The sequence below is a fragment of the Colobus angolensis genome, unplaced genomic scaffold (assembly GCF_000951035.1).
Source record: "Colobus angolensis palliatus isolate OR3802 unplaced genomic scaffold, Cang.pa_1.0 Scaffold126, whole genome shotgun sequence".
NCBI classification, from domain to species: Eukaryota; Metazoa; Chordata; class Mammalia; order Primates; family Cercopithecidae; genus Colobus; species Colobus angolensis.
The window spans coordinates 8,977,672-9,003,604 of NW_012113808.1; the positions used below are offsets into that span (position 1 = coordinate 8,977,672).

The 25,933-nt window shown below is 41.4% G+C and overlaps 1 protein-coding gene across 1 annotated transcript in view; it reads right to left on the reverse strand.

Moving 5' to 3' along the window:
* Positions 1-653: 653 nt before the first annotated feature.
* Positions 654-25,933, reverse strand: part of DPT (dermatopontin) — a 34,246-nt gene continuing 8,966 nt past the window's right edge. The window contains exons 2-4 of the mRNA XM_011933420.1: positions 18,964-19,089; positions 6,194-6,301; positions 654-1,809 (exon numbers count right to left, since the gene is read on the reverse strand). Of these exons, the coding sequence (XP_011788810.1) occupies positions 1,743-1,809; positions 6,194-6,301; positions 18,964-19,089 (301 nt within the window). The 3' untranslated portion in view covers positions 654-1,742. The remainder of the gene's footprint in view (positions 1,810-6,193; positions 6,302-18,963; positions 19,090-25,933) is intronic.

A 25,933-nucleotide genomic window follows, 5' to 3' on the forward strand; every position in this document is an offset into this window, starting at 1 on the left:
AAATAAATAAATTAAAATTGCCAGAGAGGCAGAAACAGTGACACGGAGGAAATAAAGCAAAACTCTAATACAAAAAAGTGTTTTAGAGTTAAGGCAGGAGAAGATATCCTTAGCCCTGCCTTCCCCATCACAATGCTGGGATCTTGCAGTGGGAAACACCGTCGCCACTGGCTGAGAGTCACCACCATCTTGACCACCTAGATGGGGTGTATGGCAGGGTAGGCGATCCCTGGGGTTTTGCCTGGCTGGCTCTTCTTCTGGGTCCACTGGGAGAGAGGATGAGGGAAGAGCAGCATGGATCAGAAAAAAAAAAAAGGCAGACTGCTATGGATAAAGAAAAGAGGGGCTTGCTGGGGTTAAAAATTCTGGTGACATCTTGGGATAAGGAAGGTTGAAGGATGCTGAGAAAAGATTAGGCTAAACTCAAAGGCCAAGAAATGTGATTCCTTCCTTTGTTCAATCTTAAGTAAAGCATTTAGCACTTTATGTCTTAAATATATAATTCCCCAACCACACTCTGTCATTGTCATCATTGTACTCCTGGGGCCTTGCATGGTACTTGGCACAAACCACAATGCTAACCAGTATATTCAGAATGAATGGATAAATAATCAGCAAGGGAAAGAGTAGAGAGCAAAAACCGACCCTGAATATTTTCAGCATAGTGAACGTTAATATTTTTATTTCTTTTGTAATAAAGAGTACAAAGGGTTGGGAGCAGGACATCACAGGAGGAGGAAAGATAGCACCATCTCTGCAGAAGAACTCCCAAACCAAACACAGAAGGAAAGTGGATCCCCAGGGCAGACTTTCCCACCAAAAAAAATCAGGCCCAATCCACAAGAGTTTGCCAGTAGCTCCCCAGGGTTCCAGGGTGTCTGCCAGCCTTCCTAGGAATCCTGGGCATGCCTCTAGGTGCCAGTGACTCAAACTCCTTTTTCCACTTCCCAGTTCAACCTCGTCACTCTCATTCCCACAAGTTCCCAATCTGAGTCCCATTCTCTGACCTTTCTCTGCTTCCCTTTTTATCTCATTTGAGACTGATCCTCACAGGTTCCCCTGGCCCCTGCACTCATTTTCATTACTGGGTATGCTAATGTTCATCTTCTAATTCAGGAAATCCTTCCAACCCTGTTTTCAGCTCTGCCCCCAAACCCTTCCACTTCCGCATTTCACCTCCCAGTCTCCTCACTCCTGGAGCAAAGAGCGCTGCACTTGGATTTCTAAGCATGCATGGCTCATGTGGAGCAGGGAAGTGGGAAGATGCCCCTCAGGGCAGAAAGCCTGCTTTTTGTGGGGACCCTACATATCATTCAAACAGGCATAGCTGTAGAGAACCTTCACTGAACCTCTCCTCCAGTTCTGCCTCTCCCCTCCACTATACTGAACTTGCAGTTCATTCTGCAGTAAAAAGCAGTAGCCAGGCTGCAGTGGGTGCTCCAGAAGCCCGACTGTAAGCATGCACACTGTATATGTGGTGTGCAAGGAGGCCATCATCAGTCATATAAAGCAGTTGCTATGGAACGTGTGAAAAGTGAGAAACATGGTTGAATTGTGGATTTTATTATAAGTGTGATACTAGTCAGAAAGGCCCAGGAAGCTGGCATTGCAGCTACCAGCTCAGGGAGAAGGAAAGAGAGCAGCAGAAACTGCTATAGGAGATCCAACTGATGTTAACATATGTGGACACCCTCCCGTCTCCTGGCCCCTTTCCTTTCACCCAGATTTGGTATGTGGCAAATCTAAACATTTGCAAATTCACAGTCGTAATCAGTCATCCGGCACATTATGAACTTCCACTGGCGATCCCTGTGGGAGGGAGAGTCAGAAAATGAATATCAGTGAGAAAGGACATGGCAGGAAGAATCGCTGCTGGGGGAACAGCAACAGAGAACATTTGGAGGACCTGGGAGCTGAAGGGACACTTAACCTCACTTTGCTCTTAGAAGACATCTTTATGCAGTTTCCCAAGAGCCGACAAATCTGTGAGTTCAGGTCACCCTTGAAGGTGACTAACTAGGTCACTGGCTGTGTGGAGGCTTCTGTTCATCACTGGTGGTCAACTCACCCCTGCTGCCTCCAGAAAGTACCTCAAGGACCTGTGGGTTAACAGCTTGGAATAAAAGCATTTATTTAACATCATCTCCATTTCATTGTAAAGAATCTTGTTTTAGGCTGGGCTTGGTGGCTCACACCTGCAATCCCAGCCCTTTGGGAGGCTGAGGCAGGTGGATTGTTTGAGGCTAGGAGTTTGAGACCAGTCTGGCCAATATGTGGAAACCCTGACTCCATAAAAAAATACAAAAACATAGCTGGGTGTGGTGGCGCACACCTGTAGTCCCAGCTACTTGAGAGACTGAGGCGGGAGGATTGCTTGAGTCTTGGAGGTTGAGGTTGCAGTGACCCGAGATGGTGCCACTGCACTCCAGCCTGGGTGACAGAGTGAAACCCTGTCAAAAAAAAAAAAAAAAAAAAAAAATCTTGTTCTAAAAAGTCCATCCATTTTCCCAGTGACTCTTTCTGAGCACTTACCGTATGCAGAGTGCTCACCATGCACTGGGCTCTGTGCTATACATGTGTTTCCCTTCAGAAAACACTGCTACAGAGAAATGAAAAAATCCCTTAAAGTAAAAAAGAAAATGGCTGCCATTCTGGCATCACTAGAATTGTTATGAATTGCCTATGTGTTTAAGTAGTTGGGGATGGGAAGAGTGTACATAGCATTACTAACTTTTGAAAAATGTGGTGTGGATACATTTCAAGGAATGTTCTTTGCTCAGGGCAAACTTACATTCTTTATTCATCCATTTAAGAGAAATGTATCGAGTGCCTACATTGCATGACACTCCTGTGGTCTAATATTGTTGAACAGTGATAATGATAATTGTAGCCTCCAATATATCTGGCATTGTACCAGATGCTTTACTTGTTTTCTCTTTTAATCCTCACAACAATTCATTGTTTAAGTGAAGAACCAGGCTCAGAGAAATAATTAACTTGCTTTAAGGTAGTACAAGTAATAGGTGATAATTTCAGATTCACAGTTTATTGGACTCAAATCTTGATCTTTCTCTTAAACCACACTGTCTCCCTAACTAGGTAATATTAAGCCCAGAAGAACACACAGCTGCCATGCCCTTTGCACAGTCCTGATAAAGGGCAACAATAAAGAGGTTTTCCATATTTAATTATGCAAATCATTCCAAAGCTTAGTGGGGTCCTTTACAAACTCAGAATTATCTATCTCCATTTTCAATCTGCAAGGTCTGTTTTCAACAATTTATCCTAAACACTATGACTAACAAGGCCTTCATCCAGTTTCTAAACTGAAAAAGGGGGCTGACTCTGCTCAAACAGCCTAAGGCAGGCTTTCTAATTCTGAGTCTGTTGCTCCAAGTCATTTGTTTAAAACAATTGGGTATAGAGTCCCTCAACGCAAATCTGGATAATCAACTTGAGGGTCTGGGTGATACCAGAGCCTGGGTGATATTTTGATTCCTGCAATTGTCAAAAGATTGTTTTAGAAGGAAATTAGAAAATTGGTGGCATGTGGGTTTACCAAATGACTGTAATTACTGCAGCCAGGTCTTATTTATCTGTGTACCAACAAACACAGATAAACAAGATCTTATGATCAGGCATTCAAACTACTCTTTTAAAAGGCTATTAATTGATGCTGAGTAAAACTTAGACTTGGTCCTATGAAGACCAAATGATTCTACCAGGTTCAGTCTCTGATTTCACACCAGGACAGTGGGGGCAAATTTGCTCCCCAAGGGAATACTTGGCAATGTCTGCAACTACTTTTGGTTGTCACAACTTGGGGTGGAGTGCTAGTAGCATCTAGTGGGTAGGCTAAACATCTAGAATGCAAAGGACAGACCCTGAAACAAAGAAATATCTGGACCCAGATGTCAATAGCGCACAGATGGAAAAAACTGCATTCTAAGAGGAAACCACTATGATTCGTGTGTGGAGGGAAAGCTCTTGCACGGGGAATCCTGCCCTGACAATAGTTCTCCAAGCTGGGGGCCTCGGCATCTTTCAGCAGAGCAGAAGAAACCTAAGTTGTGGATCATTAAGCTACTTGTTTTTGATGACAGTAGCAAAATTGCATGAGTATATTTATTTTATTTTATTTTGGGGGGAAGATATTCATTTTAAATTAATGCAATGACATAATATTTCAGTTTTTCATGATTCTGGGTAATCCACATAACCAAAAATTTACTGAAAACTGAATTTACTGAAAATTGAATTGAGCGTTTTAACTACTCAGATATATGTATTTCATCCTAATCTTGGACGGCACTCTTCCTTTACTGTATTCATTCCTGCTTTCTTAAACAGGGAACATAGAACTGATTTTCTTGTTGAGCTGAAGTCATCATTTGCAGCATTGAGCACCCCTGTTATTTCGTTTTGCACTTTGGGGAGCATGGCCCTGCTAAATGACAACTCACGTTCTTTGAGTTCTTGAGCCTTTCATTTTCTCTATTGTTCTTATGCTTACTTGTTGTCATGTCATCCAGCTATTTATTCTCATCGGTGGAATGAGTTTCATTCTAAGTACTATATAGTGGGTTCCCTTTCTAATTTGCTGCTTCTAGAAAATTGGTAACTAGGCTAGTTTAAAGTATATCTAAAGTAAAAATAAGTAATGTGTGCAAACTGAGTGGTTTGCCTATGGGTAAACATAAAAGTTTTTGCTGATCAGCCTGCAACATATATTGTGCCTTTCCAGAGCTACTTAATGTCCTTCTTTTTTAAAAAAAAGAAATTCTAGGTCATATTAAATAAGTTAACTTTATTTCAGACGTAATTCTGTATGAAAACACAGACACACACCAAAGATGTGTCACACTCAAATTCATCACAGCATACTATCTTATGAGTTAATGTAAGTGTTATTTGGTTTGCAAAATATTTATTGGTAACTTTTCAGGAATTCATTTCTGTGTAAAAAGTGATTATCAGCTGACTAAAAGTAGGCCAAACCAATCATTAACACCTGAATTTACCCACATCTTTCTCTATATTAGTAGGGAGTACAATTCTTGTTTTCTTCTTACTGTTTTGATGTATTTGAGATAGGACTAAGGAGTTGATTGTGAGAGAAAGGTGATGAAAAAAGGGTTAGTGCAGTTTTTATCTTCAGGCCATTTAAATTATCTTTCTTTCATTAATTTTTGTCAGCTTTACTGAGGGATTGTTAACTCCTTTCATTTCTAAATATGGTTGGTAGATACTGTGGTCTGAATGTTGGTGTCCCCTTAAAATTTATATGTTGGAACCTAATACTCAATGTGATAGTATTAGGAGGAGGAGCCTTTAGGGGGGTGATTAAGCCATGAGGGCTCTGCTGTCATGAATGGGATTAGTGCCCATATAAAAGAAGTTGAAGGGAGCTGGCTTGCCCTTTCCACCATATGTGAGAACACAGTAATAAAGCAACATCTCTGCAGCAGCAAGCAACCCCTTACCAGAGACTGAACCTGCCGGTGCCTTGATCTTGGACTTTCCAGCCTCCAGAACTGTGAACAATAAATTTCTATTGCTCGTAAGTTATCTAGTCTCAGGTAATGCGGTAAAGGAGCCCAAACAGACTAGGACAGTAGGTTCTGTGTGTTTCTTATCGCCAATCCCCTTTCCGAAAACCCCAAGTGGGGATCATATAGAGGCATGGGGTTGAAGGGCGTCCATTTTGACAATGGGCACCCCTCTAACTGTATTTGCCTTCTCCTCTTGGTGTTTCATGAGGAAAAGTACTCTTTGAAATTGAGTGAGGGGAAAATCTTAGACCATCAAGGGATACCAAGTTTAGGACTTTGCCCTTGAGCAGGCTGGAATCCACCCTCATTTCCAAGGTGAGCAGCTCCACGAGGTGAGCTCGTGAGAACAGCTCACTTCCCATGGCCTCCTATTTTCCAGCCAAACCTGAAGTTAATCCTTGACCAGGTAGGAAATAAAATAAGGAAAACCTCAAGTCAAAGTTCCTGCAGAAATATATGTGCATGTAAGAAATCTGCACTTGTATTCTGCATATATGTATGTGTGTGTGTGTGTGTGTGCGTGTGTGTGTGTGTGTGTGTGTGTATGTGTGTTTATAAATTCCTGCAGGTATAATCCTTGCAGGGAGTTAGTCCCAGCTCCTTTAACCCTAGCCCCATGGGGATGGGGCTATCTTTCTCACCTTTCCACTGCAGAGAAAGTGGTTGTTGCTCCTCGGATATAGTAATCATAATTGTAGGAAATCATGTCCATGTCCTCACCATAGTGACCTGGATATTCTGTTGTCAGCCTATGCAGGAAGAACAAAAGGTTAGAGGAAAATAAAACATATTATTATTGCTGGGAGCAAACAGAAGACACACTATGAAGAAGAGATGGAGTTTAAGCATCTTGGCAAATCCAGACTGAAGTTAATGACATCCACCAAACCACTCCAGGCTGTGAAGAAACAGACAGCTCTCCTCCCACTTCTCATCTTCCTTTTCTAGGCCATTAAACTGTACACTGAAAAAGATGTAGATACCTCCCCAGGCTTTGGAATTATCAAAATAATTTTGGAGTTCTTGATATTGATTAATATCAATATTATTCCTATTCTATTCAAGTCAACTAAGACAATGTTTTCAAATTTTAGATTATAATTCATTGGTTGATAACAAAGTCAATTTAATTGGCTTTAAAAGCAATTTAATTGGCTTTAAAAAGATATAAAATAGAAAAGAAAATATCAAAGCATGCATCACATGCAGTAAGGATAAGTCTATGTATGTAAACATTTTGTTTCAAATATATATGTGTATGGGTTAATTAGATGTATGTATTGTGCTAGTTTAACATATATTTCTTACTGTGAGTTATAGTCAACAACGTGTTCAAAAATTATTTAATTAAAATGTAAGCTCCCCAAAGGTAGAGGTTTTGCCTTGTCCACCATTGTTCATCCAGCACCTAAAAGAGATACATAATAAATATTAGCTGAATAAATATATGGCCTGGGGAAAGTCAGTTAATCTCAGTTTTCTGACCTGTAGAAGAATAAAGTCTACCTTATAGGTTTGTCATTGGAACTAATAAAAATGAGTGATGAGGGTGCTATACACATGGTAGGTGTTGAATCACTAAGAACTATTTTGTTTCTTCTTCCTCTTCCTCCTTTCCTTTCCTTCTCTTCCAATATTGAGTAAATCCTGGGCCTTCATATGAGTAGGTCCATGGTAGTCCATCCTGGAATAAGTCTAGAATCTGCCAGTTCTCATAAGGGCTTTGCCACTGGGACCTTTAGGACCAAAACAGTCCTTTTACCATGAAATAGTTCCTCCAAAGTCTTTATCCAAACCCCAGGGCTTGGAAAACAACTAGTTTTCCAAGTGTCAATAATTTCATCTGGTTTGGGTTTAACAGATCACTGTTTATTAATGCTAGAAAGATCTTCTCCTCTGCAGACTGATGGTGATCTTTCTCTAAGATTGTCATTAAATCATGAAAAGATTGATTTATAAACTGTAAGGGCTCCTAGGAGGATCTCAGTGCACAGATGGAGCAAGATCAATGGTTAGCCCATTCTCTTGGTTCATAATCATTCCTTTTACCCATTATTCACTAACCCTTGCTCCCTTTTGAATTTTCCTAACACATAATTATGCTCTATCAGGATGGCAAGCCCAACCCAAAGTGAGGTACATGTGTTTTGGCTTAATGTGTTCATGAAGGGAAACAAGGCCCTGCCAATCCAGAAACTTATTTTGTGCTTCCAAAGAGGTCCAGAAGCGGGACTTTATCTTTCAGGTAAATGTCTTTTTTTTTTTTTTGGAGACCGAGTCTCACTGTGTCACCCAGGCTGTTGTGCAATGGCGCAATCTCAGCTCACTGCAACTTCCGCCCTCCCGGGTTCAAGTGATTCTCCTGTCTCGGTGTCCCAAGTAGCTGGGATTACAGGTTTGTGCCATCATGCCCAGCTAATTTTTGTATTTTTAGTAGAGACAGGGTTTCACCATGTTGGCCAGGCTTGTCTGGAACTCCTGACCTCAAGTGATCCGCCCACCTCAGTCTCCCAAAGTGCTGGGATTATATACGTGAGCCACCGCGCCCAGCATGGTAAATGTCTTATAAGTAGAACTAATAGGGCCTTACTTGGATCCCACTGATTTATGATCCATGAGAACAAAAAATATCTTCAAAAACTTTTGAAGCAATCTTTGGATACAATGTGTAAAAATTAATTATCAAACTTTTTTTTTTTTTTTTGCCAAGGCAGAATCTACATACAGCAACACTGCATTAGGCTAAATCCAATTGCTAAAAGTATTTGGAAATTATGAGGCTAGATTTTTATTTTTAAGTTTTTACTGACCACTCTGATCTGTCTTCAGATACTTGGATAAATACCATGGAATAAAGTGGGAAAGAAAAGCTTACCTTTAAAAAAAAATCAAGAAGTTTTACCTTCAAAGAAGGAAAATGTTATTTAATGCTTTATTTAATTAGGATTCTCTATTGCTTCATTTTTGGTAGTGACCAGACATAAGCCCCCTGTCTAACTGGACAGTTTGTTTGAGAAGCCTTTTCGTGAGGGACTGATGTCCACTGAATTTCTAGAATGTCCTAGAGAAGGTGAGGTACATGACCATTGGTACATTTTCTCCTTGGTCACAGACAGGTTTTGTTTTGTGTGACTTTTGGTTGTTGTTATTTTGTCTTGTTTGTGTTATAACACCATGGGATCAAGTTTAGACTGTCTTAGAGAAACCTGGGTTAAGGAGGATAGGGAAGGAGGTTGGATATCGATGGAAATCTCTCCTACTTTATGAGATAAAAAATACCAAGGGAGAAATGACCCAAATCACTGGTAGAAAGTGAATCGCACAAACACCATCCATAGGAAGAACTGTTGTGTCAGTGTGGCCCAGGATTCTGTATTCTGTATTTTCAAACCAGATATGTGTGACTGCATTTAGTTCTTGATGATATTGCGCACACACACACACACAGAGAAGTGAAAGCCCCAGTAATAGCTCCTTAGAGAGAAAAAAGAATTTAAACATTCAGAACTAGACACTGAGACAGGGCATAGGGACTTGTCAGGAAATTAAAAGAGGCTACAAGGAAGCAGAATGATCAGGGTTTCCTAAGCTGTGACATCGGGCTTTGCCAGTGTGGGTGGGGGAAGAGTTCAGTGTGGTTCCAGCTTCCTTGTGAATTATTAGGTCACTTTAAGTAGTTTTTTTGAAAAACACACTTCATACTGAGCATTGCCATACATTCCTAGATGAATTAAAACAATCAAGCAAACCTTCAGCTTGGCAAGATGAAGAAGAGTGCAGGTCAGGAAGATGCCTTTACTGAAATGAGTCTACTTTTCAAGCATTTCTATGGGAAGCCTTATTTTCTCCTTTCCCCTAAAGTAAAGAGTTTGAATAGATTTATTCGATTTTAGATCTTATTTAATTTTTAATAAAAACTACCGGTGTGTGGTGTGTGTGTGCGTGTGTTTATTCCTGTCACTTGCAGATGAATGATTCTTATGGTACAATTTCTCACTTCACAATATTTTTTCTGCTGTCAAGACGAGAGACAGAGAGTTGTTCCAAAGCTAAGTAAAAACTTGATAACATAAAGCCACTTGTACAACTGTTGTGTCAGCCGAGGCTGATGGGAAAAAAATTAGGTATTATCTTAGTTATGAGCTGAGGGAAATCAGTTCAAACTGAAGAAAATTTTTAGATTGATATAGGATTTTTCCCATCTAAGGTTCTTGAAGCACTAAAATTATCAACAGATCCAACTAGACTCAATGAATGTTTGCTGGTCAATACAATATTATAGACTGAGCTGTGGCTGATAGATGTCTCGGCTCTTCTGCCACAAGAATAGACATATTGCAGAGCTGAGTCCAGATATATGTTCTCACATCCATTTTAGGAAGGGAAATGGAGATATAATCTGGTTATATACAGTGGCCAATTTTATTCATTGTCAGAGGTTTGGTTGAGAACTGATTAGGTTTTTAGCAGTTAAAGATTTTCAATCTATTCCCTGACATAAAGTGACTCAACATAAGGTTTTGTGAAAACCCACCTCTACGAGACCTTATTCAGAGCTAGACACTTTTCTTCTATGAAAGTCAAACTTCATAGCACTGACATGTGTTTGTAACAGCCGTTTCACTTAGGGGAATTAGGACAACTGGATTACTCGGTGTCACCTGGAAGCTCCTCTTTCAGGACTTTCCCTCCTATTGATGTGCACATGAACAGATGCAGCTTCATCTCATGGTTAGGAACCACCAGATCCCCAACCTTGGTCCACTTTGTGGGGACACTAGAAAAGCACACACCACAGACTCCCTACCATAAAAACTGGAAGAAAACCCCAGCATTTACATACGAACAGATCAGAATGGGTACCTAAGGAAGCCGTACTTCAGCTTTTAAAAGATAAGAATAAAATTAGAAAGTCTTCCAAATAATCTTTTATAGCTCAGCTCATGCTCAAACGTTTTAGAGAAGCTTCTATTGGTCGTTCAATGTTGAATTCTGTTTTTCTTCTATTTCTCCACCACTCAATTAGCACCTTGCTTTAAATATCCTATTCTAATGTCCTGTGACATGTCAGCTGATACAGTTTGGCTGTGTCTTCACCCAAATCTCATTTTGAATTCTCAGATGTTGTGAGAAGGACCTGGCGGGAGGTAGTTGAATCTTGGGGCAGGTCTTTCCTGTGTACAGCACAGGAAAGTAAACTTATTACTACTGAATAAGTTTCATGAGAGCTGATGGTTTTAAAAATGAAAGTTTCCCTGCACAAACTCTCTTTTTGCCGGCTGCCATCCACATAAGATGTGACTTGCTCCTCTTTGCCTTCCGCCATGATTATGAGGCTTCCTCAGCCACGTGGAACTGTGAGGTCTTCACTAAACCTCTTTCTTTTGTAAATTGCCTAGTCTCAGGTATGTCTTTATCAGCAGCAAGAAAATGGACAAATACATCAGCACTATATATTTAGCAAAATAATAGAATGCTGTATAACATCATGAGAGCCAATATAGTGAGCTCTTTGAGGGATCATTAGTGCATGGAATCAAATATGCTTTTATGATCTGGTTCAGAGGTGGGTTTGGAGGAGAAACTCAACATTTGTGGATTCAATGTGTTGAGGTTGGCTTATGTTTTGTGCATTCAGCTAAAAAGATGTCCCTTTCGACAGGCAAATCATTGAGAAGTTTCTTAAATAAAGCCAGTCTGTTCATGATCAATCCTCTTGCATAATGCTTTTCCAGGTAAGCTGTAAGGAATGAACATATTTCAGATTGCTTAGTTTGTCTTTATTAGGAGCTACATCAGACTCTCTTTGAATTAGTTTTGCAAAGACAGAAAAAATAAACCCCAAATGGAGTTACATGTAAAGGAAAACAGCCACAAAGAACAACCCCCCGGCTTCTTCCCACAAGAGCTGGGGATTGGCCAAGTGGTACCTCTGTAGTCACCCAAGTGCCCTTCTCTACACAGAAAACCTGAACCCTGGGGCTCTGGGCTGTGAGAAATAAAAACAAATGTCCATGTCTGTCCTCTTATGGCATTTTGGGACTTCATATTTCAAACACTTCAGACATGTATCACAACACAAGGGAACAACAGTTCCAGGGATATCTGTGGCTTAAATGAGTAGAGGAAAGTCCCTGAACACTCTCCAAATTGCTTTCTTGGAAGTGAGTTTCTAACTCACTGTCCAAGTCCAGGGCTAGTCAGCAAGCACATTTGCTTTGACTCGTGTTGATTTTCATTAGCCACATTATATGGTGGTCACCCTGGGTCTGCACGTCAGTGGGGGCTACTCCACCTTCAACAGCTCCCTCCAATTAAGATAGCTTTATTCTCTGTTTTCTACCAGATGCCTACTGTGCTATTATGTAATGTTTCACCTATAGAAGTCTTATTCCTCATATAGAGACAGCTCAGTACAATGCAAAGAGCATGGGATTTGGAGGCAGATAGACTGTTTGAGTCAAGTTTGGAACTTTGAAGGAAGCCATAACTTCTATAGCTCAGTTCCCTCATCTGCATGATAGTATCATAATTTTTGTGTGTGAGGATTAAATGCAGTAACACATGAACACATGGTAGGTGTCAATAAATATTATTATTATCATCATTATCATTATTAGGGTCAACCAAAGCCTATGAATTGTTATTATTTCATATCCATTCACATTCATTGACTGCTTAAGTGAATTAATAAATAGAAGTAAGAATGATTGCTTCTAGAATCTATTATAGTAGAGGGAAGCAGACTAGATAGAATAAAACATCAGATTTGGTTTGTAACTGAGAGGTTTACTATGTTCTAAGTAGCTGGCCTTGGGTTAACGAATACTTAGCTAGACGCATCTATGATATTTCTGCTTTTGAAGTTTGAACATAGGGAGAAACGTATCACCTATAATGCAGGCACCAAATCCAGTCGATATGGTTTGGCTCTGAGTCCCCAACCAAATCTCACCTTGAATTGTGGTTTCCATAATCCCCATATGTCATGGAAGGGACCCAGTGGGAAGTAATTTAATCATAGCGGTGGTCACTCTCACGCTGTTCTCATGATCGTGAATGAGTTCTCATGAGATCTGATGGTTTTATAAGGGACTTTTCTCCCTTTTGCTTGGCCCTTTTTCCTGCCGTCATGTGAAGGACGTGTTTGCTTCCCCTTCTGCGATGATTGTAAGTTTCCTGAGGCCTCCCCAGCCCTGCAAACTGTGAGTAAATTAAACTTCTTTCCTTTATAAATTACCCAGTCTCGGGTATGTCTTTATTAGCAGTGTGAGAACGGACTAATACAACAGTCATCAGTGGCATCTGCAGGGGATTGATTCCAGGACTCCCATGAATACCAAAATCTGCAGAAACTCAAGCCCTTGATCTAAAATGGTGTAGTATTTGCATATAACCTATGAATATCCTCCCGTTTACTTTAAATCACCTCTAAATTACTTATAATGCCTAAGATAATGTAAAGGCTATGTGAATAGTTATTATACTATATGGTTTTGTATTTGTATCATTTTTTATTGTTGTATTGTTATTTTTATTTTTATTGTCTTTTTCTGTATATTTTTGATTCAAAGTTGGTTGAATTCTTGGATAGGGAACCGCCAGATATGGAACGCCAATTGTACATGTCTACATTTTAAATATGGTGCAGCAATTATGAAAACCACTCCAGCTGATGAAAGGGACGATTGATTTTGCTCAGGCTCAGAGAGGCGGCTGTCTGCACAATGAGTGCTACGTACATCATGCAATGCAAGGCAATGGTTTTAGTAGGGCACACAGCATCTAACTCCAACATAATTTCCTTTAAATTGTGACATCTAGTCCAATTTCCTCAAAACTTAAGTATGTCTATCTCTATAGTAACAGCTTCCAGCTTGCACAGAGGACCAGCATGGAAGCTGCTCTTCTTACCAGGCCTCTGGGAGCTGAATTGCAGGAGGCTGTCTGGGCACAGGTGGCATATGACAGGCACAGCAATGCAGGGGCCTGTGAGATTGTTCCTGTCCCTGAAACAGCATCACAGGAGTGAACATGCAAACACTCCCTATCTTGTATTAACATCTGAACAAAGAGGCTAGGAATTAAAGATTAGCTTTGACTGGGTGCTTTGGGGTGGGAGAGATAAGAATGTTCTAATCAACTGATGTTGTTAACTAGAGCTATACGGGAATTAAAATAAAAGCATTCTCTGGCTTATGACTTGCACACAGAGAGTAGAGAAGTAGGCAGCGAAGAATGCAAAGTCTGAGAGACAGAATATCAGGGTTGAAGAGAAAAGTAAAGGTCATGTAAATGGATGCATTATTTTAAAAGATATTATCCAATGAACCTAATGAAAGGCCATGGCTCTGGAGAAGAACCATTTAGAAAAGAAAATAATTTACAACCATCAGTTCCTGGGACACAGAGTCTCCGCCTGGACAGTAGACAGTCTGGTGTGCAGCCTGCAGCTGCTGAGCTGTTTGGAGAAGAGAGGTTATGACAAACAATGTCTAAAGGGTTGTGGCAACTTCAGTGACACGTGTTTGTGGTTTGTAGACCACTAGACTAAGAATTAGAATTCTCATATCTAAATAAATATCTATAAAATTCACATATTCATCCAATCCAGTGGAGACCATTTCGTAACGGCATGTCCACATCTATCAGGAATTTGCTTTCTTGCCAGAGTCCTGTGAGGCTGTAATATCCAACAAGAAACTGCACAAGCTGAAATGAGAGCAGCACCTTGGTTCCCACCAAACAAATAAATCCCACACTCATTTGGGAGTTGGTTGAATGACTTGTTTTTTCCAGCCTAGAGTGATGATAGTTCTGAATCCCTAAGTGCTCACAAACACAGGCGCTAGATGCCCACTTAGCTAGTTCATACAGTGTCAGGCTGCGTGCTGCAGATTGCCTTTCAAAGAAGGAAGGGGGAAAATGTCGTTCCCACACACATGGGTCCAGTTCCCTGGGACGTAATTCAAGCTAATTAAAGTCATGTAAGGGAAGGTTTCAGATAAGGGGGTTATCAGCATTTCACTGTGGGAAGGTGCAGGAAAAAGAGTTCTCACTTCACTCTGTAGGGCTGTTAAAAGGATCAAATAAAATAATGTACTTGAAAGAATTCTTTGTCAACTATAAAACGTCATCACATCAATGTCGGGTTTCACCATTGTTACTGTTCCTAGGGACTTGCAACGTTCAGTTATTCATCTGACACATTTATTAAGAGTCTATTTTGCGCTAGGTAATATCCTGGAGATGTTGAAAAAATAAGACCTAATTTATGCCCTGGAGGCATTTAGAAAGACATATAATATAATATCATGACTCAGGCAATTTAAAGATGCCACTAAAATGTCTAGACACAGCAGCGGGATAGTGAGTCATACACTGTGTACCACGGTGCATACTTGAATCTCATTCTGCTGCTTCTCCAATGTTTTCTTTGAAAAAACACCATTTTATTTGGCGACTGTGATAGCTCTCAGCTGTAACACCATGCCATCAGAAACAGAACCAGTCAGGTGGAAACATACCTTCGTGGGACTTGTTCCAAAGTTGACTTGTCATGTCTTTTGGAGGAATTCTCTCTACTTTCCCCCACCCTTTGACTCTACAGACCAGCAGTAACATGTCTGGATGGTAGGGTGGGGTAAGGAAGGGTGAAGGGTGTGGGGGTTGGGGTGGGGTGGGGGGTGGAAAAATCATTGCAGATCAAGGCTTTGGGTAAACTTTGTCAGCAGAGATATGAATATCTCTGGGAACTCAAAATTTCTCATCTTTATCTATCAATCTTTAATGTTGAGACTTTGTTCCTACATGTATGTCTATATAATCATTACATTTTTAGCATCTTAGCTGATGAATTGCATCTAAGAGAGCCTGAGAAGTCATTTCTAAAGTATGTGAGAGGAATGATACCTAGCATTTTTGAGGAAGCAGAAGTATCCTGGAACCAGTCTCCAGGTGACCACTGGAAATCTGGGGCATCATTAAAACAACAGTGGAACTGGCAACACAAAGACCTGTGTTTTTCAGGTCTCAGCATTCAAATAAACAGACAGGATAAGCTTCAAGAAGCAATGCTCAGAGTGTTAACACAGATCACAGAGATCCATGGAATATGGGAATTCTGGGAAGATTTAGATGTTTCCCTCTTTCTCTCACACTTACTTTCATCCGCCCCCTACCTCTGTTTGACAACTTTTCCTTCTTTCTTTTTTTTTTTTTTTTCTTTTGAGATGAAGTCTCACTCTGTCACCCAGGCTGGAGTGCAGTGGCATGATCACGGCTCACTGCAAACTCTGCCTCTCGGGTTCACACCATTCTCCTGCCTCAGCCTCCTGAGTAGCTGGGGACTACAGGCGCCCGCCACCACGCCCACCTAATTTTTTTTTTTTTTCTGGCATTTTTGGTAGAGATGGGTTTCAGTGTGTTAGCCAGGATGGTCTCGATCTCGACCTTGTGATCCGCCCACCTCGGCCTTCCAAAGTGCTGGGATTACAGGCATGAGCCACCGTGCCCGGCCTTGATAACTTTTCTAAAACCAGTGAGCCTTAGTTCCTCGCCTGCCACCTGCCTGATCACCCAAAGTCTTGAGGCCCAAGCCCACTCCCTGTTGTTGTTCTGTTTGAGCAGGGGGCGGCCAGCCATGATGGCATGACTGCAGACACAGCAGGCTCTCCTACTCATCTCTGCAGAGACCTTGGGGCTTGCTGTGATGAGGAATGTTGCTGCCTCAGCTTACTCCTCTTTGCCTGGGGAAGAATGAGTTAGTACACCCAACAACAGACTGTCCAACTGATCACGTGTCTTATTCCTCTGCATAACCAACCCCGCTCTCAAGTTCTGCTTCCTGCAATGACCAGACACCTGTCAGGTTGTTCCTGGGCAGGGTTTGCCTTTGAATGTTCTGTTAGTTGGTGAGGAGGTTGGGTCTCTCCTGCATCTGGGAGCGTGAAGGGGACTCTGCTTCAAGACAGGTCTGCTCTGTGTGATCATAGATAGTGGCAAGACCAGAAATGTATTATCTTATTTAATGCTCACAACGAAAAGTAGGCTGAAGTCATTCCTTCATCCATACAAATGCTATGTGCCTGGTATTATTTATAGGGCTTGGCATACGTCAGCACAAAGATCTCTGCTTGTGTAGAGCTTATATTCTAGGCAGAAGTGGAGCGATGGGGGAGAGTACAAAAACTTCTTTGTAAGAAAATTATATTTTCTGGGCCACTTCACATTATATACACCCTCCACAATTATTAATGTAGACTTTTGTTCAACAGTTGTTAAGAAGACACTATGTTCTAAGCACTATGCTGGGCATTGAAAATACGAAGATCAATGAGTGGCCCCATATCCTCCAGACACTGGAAGTCCAGGTGGAGAGGAGCAACTGTACGCAGGTGGCAAAGTGCAGAAAGTGCTGTGACAGAGGCATCTACAAAGGGCAGAGAGACAGGGCCTCCCACATGCAGGCCTCCAGCTGCCCCTAGTCTGTCCATGTTCCCCTTCCTCCTGACTACAGCTCGTGCAGGGCTGCCTCCTTGCCTCCCCACTCTTTTTGCTGCCCTTGAATCCACTCCTCTTGGCCACCCAGCATACCCCAGCCCTGATGTGTTCCTTTGGAGTCTGACTCAGGGAAAGTTATGCTAATGTAGTAAATAAATTCACTGACTATTAGGTTTTGCTTGCTCTTTCAGGTAATTTACATACATTTTAATTGGCTTTTAATGCCTTGCAACAAAGGGAGGCTAGTTTCCTTGTGGGAAGTGCCATTCTGTTAATAGTCCAGGAAGGAGAGACGACTTGTGGGGGCCAAGCTCCTACCTACTCTCCCCTTTCATTGGGGCTCACTCGCCTTTGGAACCTCCATCCTCTCAAAACAATTATGGCATCTGGATCATCTTTTGCAGAAGTGAGTTTGGAGTTAAGACATTTTTAGGGTTCAAAACAACCTGAAAGATCTTGTAGTCCTTGGAATTTCAACTCATGATCCAGGGGCTCTTGGCAGTGTGTCCATGAACAGCCTTCAGGGAGTCTGAGGATTCCTGAAATTCTCTGGAAACTTTTGTATGAACATGCTAAGTGTATTTTAACCCCTGAAGACAAGGTCTATTGTTTTCATCAGAGTCTTAAAGATCTTGGAGACCCAAAAAAAGTGGTCATCATTTTGGGTGATGTGCTTGAGCCTGCAGAGTTACGAGAGGAAGGGGAGAAGGGGAAAGGGGAAGGAGGGGAGGGAAGTGAGAAGAGGCCAGCACGGAGACTGAAACTCAAGTTTCTTTTTGCCCACACTAGTGCTCCTTCCACCTCCTCTACTGCAAGAGATCTTTAGGTCTTTGGTTCAGGAACTATCCCAGTTGCATCATAAACCTTTGCCAGGCCTGTTCACCTACTGTGGTAGAGTAAAAACTGCTCTATGGAAGTGGTTTTGAAGAACTAAAGGAGGTTTCTGCTCCATCAAACAGTGACAGGTGACTTTGAGCTCTGAATTTACTATCAGTCCTTACTTTAAAAAGAAAAACGTTAAGCTTTGGGGACTTTGTATCCCTAGAGATACTGTGTGCCACTGGGCATCTGTGGAGTAAGCTGTCTGATTGCAGAGAATAAGCATGATCTGTGAAGCTGTCCTTGCAAGAATTAAACTGTAGAGATATCAATTACTTGAGGGAGTCAACCTTCACATGTTGACACTTCTGGATCCTCTTGCCCAAGGCAGAAATGCCTGGCTTGTTTTCAGATCAAAAAACCTGGGCCAGTTGTGTTATTAACACCCAGTGTAAGTCATCAGGGCAAATGACAATACACACATTCTCCTAGTCAATTGGAAGGCTAGGTCAGGAAATATTCGGCATCAGCCCAGTGAGAGGGAAAGAAACAAAATGTCAGAGGTTGGAATTCCAAATGGATGCAGAAAACAGCACTATCTTTTTTTGTTGTTGTTTTTTTCTGTGTACAACTATGTACTAGATTCTGACCTATGACAAGATTGGTTTCTCCCAAACAGGGACTGCAGGAAACTAGGTTCCCAAATAGGCCCTGCAGCCTTAGATGTGATTAGAAGTGACCAGAAGTTGGGGAAAAGAACAGCACTGGGATGGGAGTCAGTAGGCCTAAGCTTAAGACTTGGCATCCCCACAGAGTAGGTGAGTGACTTTGGGCCAGTCACTGCCAGCTCTATGGTTGTTTCCTTTTCTGCCAAAAGAAGGATGTGGGGGGTTGGACAACCCGAAAGATCCCTCTCGGCATGAACATCCTCCTAAGTCGTTCATTCATTCTCGTCTATATGCCAGCGCTGCCTTCCAGGCTTGTGTGTGACCCTCAAGCTTACCTGAAGCTAGAAACATGGGCCAGAGCACTTCCTAGGTGCCTCTCCCACCCCAGGAATCACGAGGGTTTGGTTGGCAGCCAGACTCACCAGCAGGAATACGGGCACCTCTTGCTGTAGCGACAACAGTAAAACTGCCACTCCCGATCCAGCACTGACTCGAAGTAGCGGCTCTGGAATCCTGCCACCAGCCCATTGTTGGAGCACGTCTGGTACCTGAAGAGAAGACAACAACCCCAGCAACCTAAGGACAGTGACACATACACAGACCCCTTCCCAAGACCCCACTGCCACAGTTACACACTGTTTCTCTGACCTAGATTCCTAACAATGTATTCCATTTTTATGCAAATAATAGTCTTTATTATATTTGTAGAAATAATATAGCCTCTCCATTAAAATGTAAGTGACTCAGAATTTTCTAACTGAACAAAATTTAGGGAACACTGCTCCTGTCGTACTTCTTTGAATATATAGTTGAATGGAAGCCTGCATAAAGGGGTGGATCTAGAAATTTACATCTAGAATTTTATAAATTCAAGATTGTATTATTCATGTCAATTAAAATAAAAGATATTAAAATTCATTTCACTGGAATTTAAAATAAAAAGACAAAGAGAAGCACAATTGTCATTTAAAATAAAAGATATTAAAATTCATTTTACTGGAATTTAAAATAAAAAGCAAAGAGAAGTACAATGAATTTCAAATAAACATTTCTTCTGCTTAAGAGTAGAGCCCTGGAAATTGAGCACAAGGATGATCATTCGTTCTGCCCCTATGCAGCATGCAAAGCCCAGATGAGTATGGTGAATGTGCCCAGGGCAGCCCAGTGGGAAAGCTGGGACCGCACCCCAGGTTCTTGCTGCTTATCCAGGAATCTTTCTACCACCCACAAGACCATAAGCTCTACACAACCAGGGCATGTTTTGCTCAGAATTCTATTTCCAGGTGGCCAAGAAGAATCCTGGCTGTGGAGGCAGTCCCTACAGAGTTGCAACAGGCCAACTGAATGCCTCAAACTCCCTCTAAAGATCCCTTTCCTATCCTAGCTGCTTAGTCCTAATTCTTCAAATATAGTAACCACTCCACTCCAGTCCACAGAGCAGAAATAATTTTTGCTCTTTCATTCGACCTGTGCTGCTGCTGGTCTTCACAGCACCTTTCTAACTAACATTGGCTTAGAATAGAACAATCATTTCTTCCTTTGTTCCATCTCTAGTATGATTTTCCCATGGCACCCAATTCCTATGGTGCCTTCAGACTTGCCGATTTTTGCTGTGATGATGAAAATGCTATTTTCTACCTGGCCACAGTGGGTTTCCACTGTTCTTGCTACTTATCCCGGAATCTTTCTACCACCCACAAGATCATAAGCTCTACACAGTCAGGGCATTTCCACTGTTCTTGCAACTTATCCAGAATCTAGAATTTTACATCTAGAATTTTACAAATTCAAGATTGTATTGTTCATGTCTTTTAAAATAAAAGATATTATAATTCATTTTACTGGAATTTAAAATAAAAAGAAGACAAAGAGAAGCACAATGTATTGATGAATTTCAAATAAACATTTCTTCTGCTTAAGAGCAGAGCCCTGGAAATTGAGCACAAGGATGATCATTCGTTCTGCCCCTACACAGCATGCAAAGCCTGGATAGGTATGGTGATTCATGGCCCTTTAATGAAATCCAGTGGATTTCCACCTCACAGAATGAGCTCTTTTACAAACTCTTCCAAAATAGTTCTTCAGCTACCCTCTTTCTTTGCATTTCCCACCATCCCAGCCGTTAGTCTATCTCCTGCTATGTGTGGGCAGAGCAGGCAGTTGTCTGTTGCGGCATGACCAGACAGCTGCTGGAATGTAACCCTGTATTCCATGGGAAGATAAGTTTCCAGAAAATCTAATGCATAAAATAAGTACCCTGTGCTGACTGGTGAGAGAGACCTTGTTGACACACAAATTGTAACATTATCAACAACTGGATTTCATTTATTCTTTTCCATTGCTGAGAATGAACTTGAGAATCTAACAAAATTAGATAGTAAATATATTACATGTCTGTCAGAAATCATCTGTCCTTTTAAATTTATTATTTATTACTTGTTATTCATTTATTCACCTCATATATATAATTAAAATATGCATTTATTCATTCATTCAGCATCTCATACTCTACTACGGTCCTGTATCAATCACTTTGCTATTGTGTTGTGAGAAGAATTGAGAGATGGGTTCGGTATTTGGTCAACCATGTAAATTAACTTGAATTCCTTGTTCCCAGGACTTGTAAGAAGTTCTGGCAGACTAGAAAACTCAGCTATAGGGGCTCAATAATGCAGGTTAAGGTGTAAATTGAGACCTATGACTCTGATAATCTAGCCTTTTTTTTTTTGGTATGTGTGACTGTAGTTTATTATACATGTATCTAGGTTTTTAAATTTTATTTTATTTTACTTTAAGTTCCGGAATACAAGTGCAGAATATACAGGTTTATTATATAGGTATATGTGTGCCATTGTGGTTTGCTGCACCTATCAACCTGTCATCTAGGTTTTAAGCCCTGTATGCCTTAGCAATTTGTCCTAATGCTCTCCCTCTCCTCACACCCCACCTGCCGACTGGTCCCAGTGTGCGTTGTTCCCCTCCCTGTGTTCACGTGTTCTCATTGTTCAACTTCCACTTATGAATGAGAACATTCACTGTTTGTTTTTCTGTTCCTGTGTGAGTTTACTGAGGATGATGGCTTCTAGCTTCATCCATGTCCCTGCAAAGGACATGATCTCATTCTTTTTATGGCTGCATAGTATTTCATGGTGTGTATGTGCCACATTTGCTTTATCCAGTCTATCACGGATGGGCATTTGGGTTGGTTCCATGTCTTTGTTATTGCAAATAGTGCTGCAATAAACATAGCTGTGCATGTGTCTTTATAGTAGAATAATTTATAGTCCTTTACGTATATACCCAGTAATGGGATTGCTGGGTCAAATGGTATTTCTGGTTCTAGATCCTTCAGGAATCACCACATTGTCTTCTACAATGGTTGAACTAATTTACATTCCCACCAACAGTGTAAAAGCATTCCTATTTCTCCACAGCCTCACCAGCATCTATTAGCTCTTGACTTTTTAATAAACACCATTTTGACTGGCATGAGATGGTACCTTATTGTGGTTTTGATTTGCATTTCTCTAATGATCAGAGAGGTTGAGTTTTTTTCATGTGTTTTTGGCCACATAAATGTCTTCTTTTGAGAAGTGTCTGATCATATACTTTGTCCACTTTTTGATGGGGTTGTTTGTTCTTTTCTTGTAAATTTGTTTAATGTCCTTGTAGACTCTGGATGTTAGACCTTTGTCAGATGGGTAGTTTGCAAAAATTTTCTCCCATTCAGTAGGTTCACTCGGAAGTCTTTGCCCATGCTTATGTCCTGAATGGTATTGTCTAGGTTTTCTTCTGGGGTTTTTATGGTTTTGGGTTTTACATTTAAGTCTTTAATCCATCTTGAGTTAATTTTTGTATAAAGTGTAAGGAAGGGGTCCGGTTTCAGTTTTCTGCATATGGCTGATGTAGCCTTCTTTATTGTACCATACCACTGCTCGCATCTCATCAGGACTATACTAGTGCCTGGCATATTTCAGCAAGCTATATGAGTGTAATGGACTAGGCTCATGATATGGTGGAAAGGTAGCTTTGGGGGCTGATCTACAAGGGTGGTCTATTCTATCCTAATTCCTAGTAATGTGGGTGAGAGGTAATTTCAATATGAAGCTCTAAGAATCATAAGCAAAACTCATATGTGTCCAAAAAGAGAAGGCTGCCACAAGCTAGTGCTCTCTGTGACCTGTTCTCCTACCATCACTGAAGTGCTGCCTTCATCTAAAATGAAGCCCTTTCAGAACTGAGCTGGGCTGTGGTTTCCACGGAGCCATTGTTCCATTGTTTTGGCTTGTCTTGTCCTCTACAGGGGACAGAGCTTCCATGGGGTTAAGTTCCCCTAAGTAAAAATAAATGTAGGAAGATAAGCTGAACTGTTTCATGGAGTACCCGTTCTGAAGGCAATCCAAGTTCCACGAATTCCCCGCCGGCTGTCGGCCAAGCTGCTGACCCCAGCGCCTGTATGGGAAGTGTGTGTCACTTTCTCACACACCACCTCAGATAACTCTGCCCTGTGAAGATTATTTGGACCCTACAGGCTCAGAGCCTAAGAACATATGGTGAAAGTGAGATAACCAAACATAACCCTCCTCCTCCAGCTTTGGTTTGATTGCCTTCACATTTTGGTAGAGGGAGCCTGTGCAGGAGTTTGGTATGTGAAAGCATTCCTCCCAGAGCCGGATCTTTGTAGGGGTACCTTTTCACACTGTGGGGAGCAGATAGTGGAGTGGCTAAGAGCACTGGTTATGCTGTTGGACGGCTTCACTGTTTCTTAGATGTGTCGCCTGGGCAGGCTTCATGCCCTCTAATAGCCTCAGTTTCCTCATCTGTAAAATGGGGGTAATAATAGCACATATGTATTAAAGTTATTTTGAAGACCAAATAAGACAATGCATGTAAAATTCCTGGGATTAATACATTGTTTATTAGTGTTGTTATACTTACATTTAGTCTATACAGTAATTATGAGTCTACTTTGTAAATGCTGTCCCTTGGCTCCCCTGCATCTAATCAGTGAAACACTGGTGGATTCATAGGCCCTCTTTGAGCTGCTGTTTCCCTAAAACAAAGCTCAATGAGGTTGGATGTCTTAGCCACCCACTTTGGAGCACAAGTACCTTAGTATGCCTTACCAACCCCGGAGGTAGTATTCCGTGCAGTGTCTGACATTGTTGTCCAGCCAATGTTTAATAGAAGAATGAGGGACCGAATGAGCGACCCAGCTATCTCCCATTATTGGAGGCAGAATTGACTTTTAAGAGTTCATCACTCAATTCCATTAAGGGCTCTGAAACTCCCTCCAAGTAGTTTCCATGGATCTTGGGTGGGCGATCCCTTTTCTTGCTTCCATCTTCTCCCTACAGCTCAATGATGAGGGGGCAAAAATAAATATAGCTTTGGGCATTCCTCTCCTCCATTCCGCTCATTTTCACTTTTAACAAAGCTGCTTATTTAACAAGACTCACCTAAACACTGGTCATATCTGCAGGATTACAAACACAGAGCTGGGTGAGAAGAGAGGCAACTTCTAAATGGAACAGGACAAGGGGAGCTGGAAGGGACTGCATTGCTAAAGTTACTCAAACTCAATTTAAAAAGGGATGGGTAGCAGTCAAATGACTAATGCTCTGACTCACTTCATAGCATCTGGTTGTTGCTTCTGAATGGCCTGGAGAACAGAGCAGTGGCTCAATGCTTTGTTCTGCTTGGAGGGAAACTACTTGGAGGGAATTTCAGGCCCCTTCATGGATTTGAGTGAGGAGTTTCTAAAAGTTACCAAGACAATGACAAATTTCCTGGTGAATTGTATGACATGACCCCAGCTCTAAGGAAATATTCTTATTTCCTTAGAGCAGGAGGGCACTGGTACCTTACTTACAAGACTCTCCTTCCTGTCTGAGAAGACATACTTCTTTCTTTTCTTACTGCCTCTTTGAAGGCTGAGGCTCAATTTCAGTTTCAGAAACTAGAGCATTGTTAGCCCTGCTCCATCTGACACTGCTCAAATTTTCTAGAAGGAAAGTCACAAGGTGATTACTACTACTCTGAAAACACATTTGTGAACCTATTCTGAGAAAGTGGACTTTCTGAAAATGATTGATCTCAGGGCCATCACCCTGAAAGCTAAAACGGAAGACCTTCTCCTGTATCTCCAATAGTAAAACTTAAAAGCAGTGGGGTGCAGGGGAAAGAGCCCTTGTTGAGGAATCAGCAGACATGAGTTCTGGTTGTAGCCTTGACTTTAACATGCTTTGTGGGGTCTCACCTAAGGCACTGTGTGGAATCAGTGATAATGCCTATAAAACTCTTGGCCAAGATAGTAACTGCAAGAGTCAGGACCCAAACTTAGATTCATTTGAGGTCAAAGCTCATGTTCATGAGCTTTCAAGGAATACAAAAAATCTCTTCAAGATGGTCCCACAGCTCTGATTGGTGTGCTGGACAGGACTTCTTCTTCTTGTCTGCATTCTTTACCAAGTCCAAAGCTATTGGACAGGCAGAATTCCAGAGCATCTGTAAGGTGTGTGAGTGTCTGGTTTTGTTGGTGAACCCCTCCATACAATTTTAGAAGTTGGACTTGCTAAGAAGTTTGGACTTTAGGTGGTGTGGGGTTGAGTCAAGTGAGGAACAGGGTAAAAGGAAGCAGCACCATTTTGGTCAAAAGCTCTCAAAATTCCATTAAAGAGTTAATAGATGGGCTAGTTATGCTGGTCTTTTCCTTCCCAGCTTCACAGACACATGGGTGTTTCAAGGGCTGTTAGCCAGTTTCCAACCCCACTGCAGAGATGGACTATGAGAAGTTTTGCCCGTGATCTAGACCACTGGCTCGCTCCATGTGGCAGAGCATCCTTAACACCCCTAAATTTCTTCCCTGCCCCAAAGGTGGATGAGGTCTTAAGTAATACCAAAAGAGTTTCTTTCTTAAATGCTCATCATCACTGGCCATCAGAGAAGTGCAAATCAAAACCACAATGAGATACCATGTCACACCAATTAGAATGGCAATCATTAAAAAGTCAGGAAACAACAGGTGCTGGAGAGGATGTGGAGAAATAGGAACACTTTTACACTGTTGGTGGGATTGTAAACTAGTTCAACCATTATGGAAAACAGTATGGTGATTCCTCAAGGATCTAGAACTAGAAGTACCATACGACCCAGCCATCCCATTACTGGATATATACCCAAAGGATTATAAATCATGCTGCTATAAAGACATATGCACACGTATGTTTATTGCAGCACTATTCACAATAGCAAAGACTTAGAATCAACCCAAATGTCCATCAGTGACAGACTGGATTAAGAAAATGTGGCACATATACACCATGGAATACTATGCAGCCATAAAAAAAGATGAGTTTGTGTCCTTTGTAGGGACATGGATGCAGCTGGAAA